Genomic DNA, 11,327 nt, shown 5'->3' with positions numbered 1-11,327 from the left:
AAAACAACAACAACAACAACAACAACAACAACAACAACCTGTGTCTTTTCGGTTTTCCAAATTTCTTTGATTTAAAAAGGCATTTCAGAATGAATCAGGTTACACATGAGGATAAATGTTTTAACTGTAAATGGTTGCAAAGTTCCAGATTAGGTGAGAATTCTCCAGCAGCTGAGGTCTCTAAGAAAAAGACATGTTCAGGTCAGGATGACCCCTGAGGTAGTAGGGTGGGCAGGTTGCCCTCTGGTTGTCTTCTCTAAATATATATTTTCAATTTTGGCTGATAATTATGTTTTTGTTGTTGTTGTGGGTTGGAATGTGAATTAAATTTCATAGACAGGGCTGTGTAAGAAGAGAAAAGGTGTCCTGTAATTTGTATATGAAGCAAGATAAGAAACAGGCATTGAAATCTCTCAGATATCTTTTAAAAGCTCAACAAGTAAATAAAACAGCAGTTCCAGAGATGGCCATGTTGGCTACATCTGTTCATAGACTCAGGAACTACACAAAACCACAAATTCCCTGAAGAGAAATGTAACCAGCGTCACCCATAGGCCAAACTTTTCCTAGAAATGTAAGCTGTTAGCTGATATGCAGCATTTTTCCGTGGGATGCAGACTGAAGACTAATTTTGGGCTTCTCAGAGCACCTTGGGAAGAGTTTTTTTTTGTTTGTTTGTTTGTTTTTTCTCAGTGAAACAGCAACATTGCCAATCATCCATGGTGAACACAACCATGAACAATTCCCATCACCACAGATGGTGCACAGCTGTGTTGCGGGTGCCTTTATGCACACCTCCAGATACCAACCATCCAGATGTAGCAACAGTAGAGGAAGCTTGGGGGGGATTTAACCACTCTGACATCTGCAGGAGGAACAATGCAGCAGGGCATAAGTAGGTTCCATCTGAATATCAGGAAAAACTTTTCCGTGTGAGTGAGAGAGCACTGGCATGGGTTGCCCAGAGAGCTTGTGGAGTCTCCCTCCATGGAGATCTTCAAAAGTCACCTGGATATGGTCCTGGGCAAGCTGCTGTAGGTGTCTGCGCTTGAGCAGCGGGTTGGGCCAGATGGCCTCCAGAGGTCCCTTCTGACTTTAACAATTCTGTGATTCCCTGACTTGGTCAACAGCTGCTACTAGCCATGGCATGTGCTGGTCACAGAATCCTAGAATCACAGAATCGTAGAATCATCTGTGCTGGAAAAGACCTCTAAGTTCGTCTAGTCCAACTTTTGATGGGTCAGATGGGTCCTTCTAGGATGTGCTTTTCTATTACGGAATTCCAGCTCTCAGGAACTTCATGGATTTGTCTTAGCAAAGCATTATAACATTCACCTGCATCCCGCTGCCCACTGTAGGCACACTCTGTGTCAGCTGAACCTTGCGTTAGTCAGAGTTATGAACACGTCAAGCTAGCCAGGGGAACATGCTTCCTTCTCTACTGAAAAGATTAAAGCATTCCCTTGTTTACCTTCCTTACATTCACAGCAGCTGACACTGCAAGTATATTCTGCAAGACACACGTGAAGCAAGCAGCAAGAGCACCAGTCCTCATTATCTGTTTGTCCAGATGTATTAGGAGGGAAGAACATTGTGCAGTGAAAATACCCAGTGATGAAAGAAGCTTTTTATGTGACCATATACGCAGCGATACATAAGAGTTTATACATCCTTTAAAACATGCTAGTTCAGCCATGGAAATAGCAGATACAATTATGTATGTTATGTTTGTTTAAGTTTGGAAGTATGCAATATGATATGATTATGTTTAAATATTGCAATTGGCAGCATGTGACTATAATAATCTTAACAGCGTACAATCACAGTAAATATTAGTAGGATAATGTTGTGGCTATTTTAAGCTCCTCCAGATCCCTAAGGTGCTCCCAAGGTCAGCAAGACCACTCTGTTGGTTCCTTTGAGTTCCCATCCAGGGTACAGAATTCCCAGGGGCATCTTGTGCAAGTCAGTGGGTTAAGCTGTTCACCTTAGCAGCAGGTTGTTTTCAGACACCTAGATACTTTGCTCTGTGTATCTTTTGCTGGTCCCATCCTGCACCTTTGGAGTTGTCTTTGTATTTCTCTCAAACCTCCATGACCATGGCTTTCCGTATTTCCTTAGTTTCTCCAAGGAAATCACTTGATCCTAAGGAGACAGTTCCAAATCTAACTCACAGACAGCCACTCATTTGAACCTTGATTGCAGCTGTCTTCCTGAGGAGTCAGCTCCAACACTGACCTAGAGACACGTATCAACTTTCTGCAAGTGTCTTAACTATGATGTTACTGAATTATTTATCCTGTGACCTAGATATTTGCTAGATAGATCTGTTAATGTTTAGCAAGCAGCGGTAGCTTGTCATAAGTAATACTAAGTATATTTTTAGTGCGTTGACATCTTAGCTGCAATCACGCCTTGGTTCATCAGTCTTCCTGTTCCCTACTTACCCTTATTGCCATTAGAGTTAGATCTAATTCCCAGCCTGTTTCTGGACCATGCACTTGCTTCTGCTTCCTGTGCAAAGCAGAAGTAATAGTGGAAGTTGTCGGTCAATGGCAGCCTTGTAAGCCTGCTCCTTTCCTGACGTGCAGTCAGTGAGTGAGGGGTAAAGGTTCCACCTGATGTCTGAGGACTCCAGCCTACCAGCTCTTCACCAACATATGATGCACTGCAAACAATCCTCATGTAAGAGCATAGTAAGGACTTTAGGAGCTGCAAGGCAGTTTAAAATGCTATTAACTATATAGCGGCATAAAAGAAGGTCAAGCAGATAATCACACAAATTCAGCTTCTGAAATTAAATTTTGTGGGGCTGGACTTCGAGAAAATGATGAAATTGTTCTTGTCCTTCACATGTTTTGGAGGTAATGCAATATTTTCCCAACCTCAGGAATGCCAGAGAATGAAAAACGTGTTTTTTTTGTTTGTTTGTTTGTTTGTTTTTTGGTTATATATATAATATGTATACATATATTTCAGTTATATATTGAGTTATATATTGAGTTATATATTGAGTTAACATAAAGTATTTCAAGTGAAGACACTAAGATGCTTGTTTTAATTTTGTTCCTGTTACTTTAGGACTCTCTATAGTATGATTTCATCCAAAGCGATTTCAATCCTAAAAAAATACCATTTTATTCACCTGCAAATTACACAGCATTATGTTTTTACTATAAACAGCATTAAAAACTACCACCATTTTTAAAGTATAACACTGAATAAGCAGTAAGACTGTCCATGCACTGTAAGAACTAAGGGCAGTCTAGCACTGTGCAACTCACTGAGGGCCATCAGTAGAGACTTCCTAAAGAAAGGTGTAAGAAGAATAGGCTGACAAGTACAGTCCTAATTCCTTCATGTGATCTTCGAGCTTCCCTCTGTCCTAGTACACAGTAGCACTTGAGTACTTGAGTGCAGAGGACAGGTAGGTTATTGTGATTTGTGCTGTCTCCACTACTTCTGTAGATGGAAAAGCAAGGTCATGTGTGTAGATAAAAGATACTGGGAAACAGCTGGGGACATTTACGTGTAACTTGAGAAGAACAAGTCAGACATACACGGTCTGAAGACTTGCAGCGCGTCTCATTTCCCCTGCAGTGCTGGCTACACTATGTTGGATCTTCTTTTTTAGTGTTCAGCCCTGTGGCTGCAAATCAATCAGACTCTTCCTTTGCCTCAGATCATAATTTGTCTTGAGCATCTCTCCCATGAAATCTGGTGTGACTGGCATCCACTGGGTATAAAAATTGTAAGATAAATGTCATTAATGAACATTGTGGCTTGGAAGAACTGATTTAGAGAACTAGGTATTTTTGAAGTTGCTGGTTTCAACCTTGCAGACTGTCATCCTAAATATGAATGATGACTACCGATACTGAGAAAATACTGAACACTTTGTACCAGCACAATTCTTTGATCTTTTTGAAATCATATCTAATTTTCTTTTCAGAGGTCCTTGTTCATACAAAGTGTTCTGCTAGCTTTTGCAGGGCTTAGGTTGGCTTGTTACCTCACAGTTCCAATATACTCAGAGCAATCTTAATTCCATTTTGGTACTGTAATTAATATTTATGCAGAAATAAAGGAGTGGCTCTTACACAGCAAGAGTTTTAAAGCTGGCAGCTGTTACAGCAAACTTGAATGCCCTTCCCCTTCCTCACAACGGTCAAATGCCTCTCTAATGTAGCTGAAATGAAATAATTTTAAGTGATAAAGAAGGTAGCTTGCAGGTATCCTTGTTGCTATAAATTTACATGTGACAGTTTGAGTTGATTTTATTTTAATCATTTATGACTATGATCTCTAAAATTTCGGTGCAAACACTTTTGCTGCAATGTGTGGTGGCTGAGGAGTGATGAGATCTGGTGGTGCAGAAATTATTTTCCTTGGACATGCCTCCAAACTAGAAGCTGGAAAGAAAATCCAAGTCACTGTGGGAACAGGGATACTACAGCACTTCTCTGCCCAGTCTGATTCACTCAGGCGTATCTTTACTCTCCTATTAAATCTAGCATTTTGAATGTAAAATATAAAATGAAATTCTGGTTATTCATGTAAAGTCATAGTTGCATGCCTTTAATTCTCAATGGGAGTGACAAATTTCAGGTGTCCATTATTCTTTCAGTCATAAAGACGTTTCTCTCCAGATAGTGTGTCAGCTTTACTCCAAGAAGTGTAGAGTTTAGTGTGCAAATACAGTCAGAGTTTCTTATGAAAATTCATTTTCATTGAGAGGTCTTCCTGTCCTGTTTATACCAAAAGAAAAGAGATGGGCTTGTACAGGAAATCTCCCACGTGAGAATGTCTAAAACTGTCATTTTTACTGCCTGTCTGTCCTGTCTGGTTTGCTTTATTTTGTTGAGAATATATTTTTGGGTGTGTGTTTGTGTTTTGCTTTGTTTTGTTTTGTTTGTTTGTTTTCTGAAGTTTTGCCTCATCCATAATCCTTTACTGTAAAATGTTGCAGATGGAATTTCAGAATCATTTCAGATGAAGAGCTTGAGCATCAGACTTGGTAATAGAAAAGGGTAGGATCAACAGCAGTAGAATAACACCCCAAAACTGTATTAACACAGAGCTGGTATTGTCTTTGTTACACCCACAGCTACATAGTCCCAGATTCTCTGCAATACTTGTTTCTGAATGATCTGAGCATCAGACCGTCCTGTTTTGAGAGAGCTGACCATCCACAGGGCTATATGTAGGGAAGAGTTGTTAAGACTGATAATTTGGGGGTCTGTGAAGGAGCAAAAGCAGAACATTTACCAGTGATGTGTATATGAGGCACCATGTGTGATGGCTGCCTTCATCTGCCATCCTGTCCAGTGTGTGGCTGACAATGTGTTCTCTCTCTCCTGCAGTATGGGATAAAGAAGAAGGAGGAAAAGGAAGCAGAGGCCCAGGCTGCACTGGAAGCTAATGCCGAAGGGAGTCTGACACGTCCAAAGAAGGCGATCCCTCCTGGCTGCGGGGACGAGGAGGAGGAGGAAGAAGAGAGCATTCTAGACACAGTCATCAAATACTTACCAGGCCCCCTGCAGGACATGTTCAAGAAGTAATAGCTGCAGACTGTTAGATGGGCACTAACTGTACTGCAATGGATTTCTCTTTTGCCCAATGGGGATTTACAATCTTGCCATCCATCACGCAGCCCTGCCCACCTCTACCCTCTACTGCTCACTAGGAGTTCCTTCGCTTCCCATTCCCCTCTGCGTATTCCGTTTCCCTCTACCCCAAGACTCATCCATTCCTTTTTTGTACATAGTCATATCCAGTAGATGCCTCTGAATGGATGTAAAGATTAAAAAGCTGCAGACTACACAACTTTTATTATAAGCCATAGTAATATGTATGTTAAATAAGGCAACTGTACATTAAGCATAGAAAAGGAACAACCTCACATGCATTTTGACCCAAAGCAGGACGAAGTGTTCACTAAGTGTGAACAGTGGCCTCTTTAGTTTTCTTTATTTTTATTATTATTAATAATAATTATTAGTTATTTTTATTAGTGTTCTTGTTGATTGGGTCACACTAGCCATTTGTTGTTGACCACGTCTACCCTTGGAAAGAATGTCTCAGTTCTCCCGTGGAATCAGAGCTTTTCAGTTTTAATTCCATCACTGGCATAAGTAAGAGATTATTTGGAAGGTAAATCATGCATGGCTTACACAGCTGACATCACTCAGAACCGTGGAGGAAGTGAGTTATCTGCCTTCAGATGCTGGCAGAAGTTAAATGCCTCAGAATCTAAGCAAGAGTCATGCCACTTTGGGAATTAGCCATACACTTAACTAGAAGGAGTAGATTTGGTCTGAAAGGTGCCATACAGAGAGCTGGAACCACAGTGGGGTGTGGGGTGCTCTGTTAGAGGACCTCCCCACCCCTCTGAAGTCAATGTCCAAGAATTTTGGTCACTAAACTTCCTCTTTCTGCCCAGTACCGTATTCTGCAATCTCATTCCCAGCAGTGCTTTCAGGACAGACATTTGGTCTTCAGCATATTGTTATTGTTGTGTCCTGCCCACCCTTCTCTGCAGCTGTGGGAGACAGTGGTGGCCTGAATGTTAGATATGGCCCTGAAGATTCAGAAATCTTAAGTTTGCCTCCTTTGTCTCATGCTAAGTTACTCTGCTCCCTTGAGGAGGTCACTTACTTTTCTGCCCCATTTTCTCCAGATGTAAAATTTAGGTTTCAGTCAATACCTACTGTCAAAGGATATAGTAAGGATGAATTGCACAATGCTCCTCTAGTGCTGTGCAGGATCTAATTAGTATTATAACAGTGTGGGGCATCCATTGATTCTAGTAAGGTAGGAAAAAATGTCTCTCTATTATCTTGAAAGCCTTTCCTAGACACAGATGTTTTCCAGTACAGCAATACAAGCATTGAGTAACTGCAAAAGAAAAGCCAAATTCTACTGGAGAAGTTGATTTGTTAGTACACACATGCGGTTGCATATACAAACAGATTTATTTTGAACACAGTCACTTACTAAGTTATCTGGCCTGTTAACTGAAGAGCTGATCCTATGTTTTTGCATTTGGCCGCATCTCTGCATAGCTGCTGCGAGAGCATCACAGCATCCCAGTGTCACAATCTTGTAGGAGAATTGTTGTTTGCCTGGCAAAATTAGCATTGTTTGTCCCTGCCATGGGAGCAACATATCCTTTCCTAAGTACCTGGAACAGATTTGGAAGCAAATATATGCTTTCTACTGACAACAGAAAGGAATGCAATTTGAAATACCTCATTATGTACCTAAAATAAAGCATTTTACTCCAATGGAACTTCTTTACTTCACTTGTTCAGCACAAATGAGTTTAGGCAAAGATTCCAGTACTTCCCTGAATAAATTTTAAAATGTATTTATCATCCTTTCAAGTTAGCAGAAGCATCATAGTTAAGGCTTGTTACCTTAACTCTGTAAACTAATATGAACTAATGTGAACTCTGCCTTTTAGCACATCTCTAAATAAGGAAAAGCTATTATGAAACAAAAGAAATATATTTTGTCCTCCTCACTCATTTATTATTTGGGAGTATCAGCAGTCCTTGCTGCTTCCCAACTTGCTCCAATACTAAGCTTCTACCAAACCCAAGGTGGAGGCTGAGGACATTGCTGATAAAGAAGCAACCTATTCCAAGTTGGATCTACAAACAAGACACATTCAGTCCTGTGCAAGCTGCCATGGGTTTTGCAGGGGAGAGAGAAGGCAGGTTTTACTCTTACAGAAATGTCAGTGTTGTGGTTTTTTGTTGTTGTTGTTTTGCCCAAACTTTCATTTAAAGCAAGATGGGTGTCTCCCGCTAAGACTTTAATGACCCAGAACATTCTTTATCTCTTTATCAATGCTTGGGTATAGCACAGTAGTGCTGAGCAATTTATCATTTTCTAGGGAGAGTGTCCTGCTCACCCCATGCAAATTTAGCAACTACTAATTTAAGCCTGTTTAAGTAGACCTCAAAGAACTGAAGACTCTACTGTCACAAAGGCAGTGGCTATTTTTGGTGCTCTGAGAGGGGACTAAATCCAACACCCCTGAAAACTAGAAGGCAGACAGCCAGGCTCTTTGCTTCAGCCACTCGTTGGCAGTGAAATCTTCTACTGACATGTCAAAACTTCTGAAACACTCTGACAAATGGCCTATGTTCTCTGATGCATAAGTAGAAGCAGCATACATGTGCCCTTGCTGAAAGGAATATATCTGTTCCTGTTCTCCCCTGGCCTTGTTCGGGAGGAGTCTACAATCAGTCAATCAATCAATTGAACAAACAAACAAGAAGATGAGCTCATTCTGCTTTGCTTTGGACTTTCTCTAAGACTTGCTTGTTGACCTTTCCCTAGCCCCCATCATGGACTCACTTCTTCATCCAGCCAAATACTGTCCCTGGGGTAGCAGCAGGGTTTGCTGCCTGGTGTCCTCTTTATTGGAGGGTGCTGCTAGTTGTTGACTGGTGTTTTTCACAGTCTTGCTGGCACCTGGAAGGGCACGTGTGTACACGTGTGTGGAAGTTGAAGAAAACAGAGGAGAGAGGGTCACGAGAGATAGAAAGGAGGAATATATATATATTTTTTTCCTAACCGTGCCTCAACAGCTGTGTCATTGACTGACTGGTCTAAGTCAGGATCTTGTGTAGTCTGTGCTCAAATATCACAAGCAAGTAGCGGTGTTTCTGCACTCGAAGTATTAAAAATAAGGCATTTTATTCTGTGAGCTGAGCTCTTGAGCTGTGTGAACATCCAGACCCAAACTCTGAAAAAGGCCATGAGAACTCCGAGCTGAGTTTAGTACGCTGCAAGCTAGGCTCACAGAGCAGGAGGGAAAGGGGAGGTGTCTTATTAAGTAATGCTTGCTGAGTGTTTTTCATTGTGGGAGCTTCCCATGCTGTTCCTTTACTTCTTTACCTTAGCTCTCCAGACCAATAACAGCCCTTTCTCCACAGACAGCATAGCGTTCAGCCAGGTGTGAACTGCTGTTTTCCTTTTATTTTTTGTTTTCTTTCAATAAAGACACAATAGAAGACCTAGCACAGGTACTGGGTGGGTTTTACTTGGATTTGCATCACATAACTTTTGGCAACTTGCATGAGTTCTGGGCTTCCCCCCAATTCATTCCTCCTTCCCCAAAATGCCCAAGCTACTCAGAACAGACTCGAAAGTCGGCACTGCCCCCTCCCTGGTGCCCTTTCATTTCCCTTCCCACCCTGAACTGCCAACGTGGTGCCTGACACATTTGGCACACGTATGGATGTGAGAAGCATTGTCTCAGACACCTTCTCCCTCAGCACTCAAGCAGGTGTTGAAGAACTTAAGACCAAAGAGATGTATGGTTCGTTGTTTGGATTCTGAATTTCTCTTTGTCATTTCATGCCATTGTTTTATTTGCATCTCTGGTGTGTTCAAACTCAGGTAAATGAGTTTTGTTTGTTGTTGTTGTTGTTGTTGTTTTCCTTTTTTTTTTTTTTTTTTTTAACTTTTATGTTTTGTTTGGGGGAGGGTTGTTGAATAGTTTTTATTTACACTGAAAGGTCGGTGGCTAGACACTGCAGCCATTTTCCTCCACAGCTCCAAGACCTTTCTGGCTACTAAAAAAAGTCTAAGGGCCTCCACCTTTTGGAGGGCAAATAATTGAGTTTGCCATTGACCTTTGTGAACTCATATATCTTTAGAGAAAGCCATATGAAATCAGACTGCAATATTAATTATGAATGATGCTCTTGTGTTTAAAATAAAATGAGATACGAGATCATGTGCTAGATCACTTTGGAGTTCCTCTGTCTATGTTTCTAGTACCGTATGTTGGCTTAGGTCCTTCCTAGCCCCTCTCCTTCATAAAGAAACACCATACCAATGCTGCTGAATACATCTTTTTGCCAAGCTTACTGTGCTAGAATAAGCGTTAGAAATCAGCTGTTGTGACCTCAAAGTAACGTCTTATGTATCTGAAACTTGTCTGTATCCATTCTGAATATGTTATCAAGATACCGTTTCTTCATGTGCTGAGTTAGTAAAATGTTTCAGTACTGCCATTAAAAAAAAATTGCTCATGTTCTCTCTCTCCCCCCCTCTCTCTCACTCACACACATGCACAGAGCAAAACTCAATCTAACAATGCATTTTCTAGTAGAAATGCTTCCCAGCGTTCTTTAAGATGCATGCAGTACACTCCAAGCAGCCAGATTATTTAAAGTAGAAACTTTGTGAATGTAAATTTCATTTGTTATTTGCCTGCTACTTTTTTCCTGCATGATGTGGGTAAATGGTATGATGTTCTTTTTAAATGGAATCACAGACAATAAAAGGAAAAAAAAAAAAAAAGGTGATTTCATACATTTTTGCCGTGCTTTCCTGTGAAATTCCTACCAGCCTAAAGTGAGAAGTGAATGAAAGTAATGTTGATGCACAAATAGAACAGAAGCATAACTGAGGAGAAACATGGACATTATTTTAATGGAAGTGTTTATTTATTTATTTATTTGTCAAAAACTGATAAGATTTGGCATCTAATTTTAAAATAAGTTTGCTACTACAACTTAGTTGTTTTTAGGAAAAGCAGAGCAGCATTCCTGTGAACAAACTACAGTCATCTGACAATGGTTATGTGCAAGCATGTTTGAATCTTAAAATCAAAAGAGTGTAAAACTGATTTGCAATGATAACAAATTTATCACTGGATCCAGAACTTGAGATATACATAAAACTCACTGAGTGGCAAGTTGCACACAGCTTATCCTCATTTTACTGCCTCAGGGACAAGTCAGAAGTTGTGATGTTGAACTGCACTGCATAATGTTAGAAAAAAGAAAGTGAAATAAACATCTTGTAGGAAATATTGATACTCTTTCTCCTAGGAAAGCTCTTCTTTGGGACCATTGCACACGTGTTTTTTTTTTTTTTTTTTTTTTTTTTATTTGATTTTTATTTTTACAATCAGAAGATGCAACCACAAGGTTTTCACAGAGAATCAGCCCATATTATTTGCATCCCACAATACTTACTCAGGCTGAGCCCAATGCTGCTATGACCAATACATTCCAGTGTCACTGCCACCTGTGCTTGCAGGGGCAAGCTCTTCATTTGCTCTAAGCTCCATGTGAGGTCTGTGTTTCAGGAAATCAACAGACCAAGAATGTACTTTTTACTGTCTCCCCTAAGAAGCAGCCAGCTCGAGGAACCCCTGTTCCCTGCACTGTGGCTACTTCCCCTCACATGTAGAGCATGAGACTCTTAATCTCAGGGTCAAAAAAGGACTGTGGTGGTTTTACTTGGGTGGGCAGCAGCTCCCCCCAGACCTCCTGCTCCTGCGTGGGCTCCTCTCCACG

The 11,327-nt window shown here is 40.8% G+C and overlaps 1 protein-coding gene across 1 annotated transcript in view; it reads left to right on the top strand.

Moving 5' to 3' along the window:
• The window catches only part of CPLX1 (complexin 1), a 128,038-nt gene extending 117,718 nt beyond the window's left edge, over positions 1-10,320 (top strand). The window contains exon 4 of the mRNA XM_035309392.1: positions 5,364-10,320. Within this exon, the coding sequence (XP_035165283.1) occupies positions 5,364-5,561 (198 nt within the window). The 3' untranslated portion in view covers positions 5,562-10,320. The remainder of the gene's footprint in view (positions 1-5,363) is intronic.
• Positions 10,321-11,327: the final 1,007 nt, after the last annotated feature.

Source organism: Oxyura jamaicensis, chromosome Z (genome assembly GCF_011077185.1).
Source record: "Oxyura jamaicensis isolate SHBP4307 breed ruddy duck chromosome Z, BPBGC_Ojam_1.0, whole genome shotgun sequence".
NCBI classification, from domain to species: Eukaryota; Metazoa; Chordata; class Aves; order Anseriformes; family Anatidae; genus Oxyura; species Oxyura jamaicensis.
Note: the sequence above shows the minus strand (reverse complement) of the source record. Positions and strands in the feature narration are given on the sequence as shown.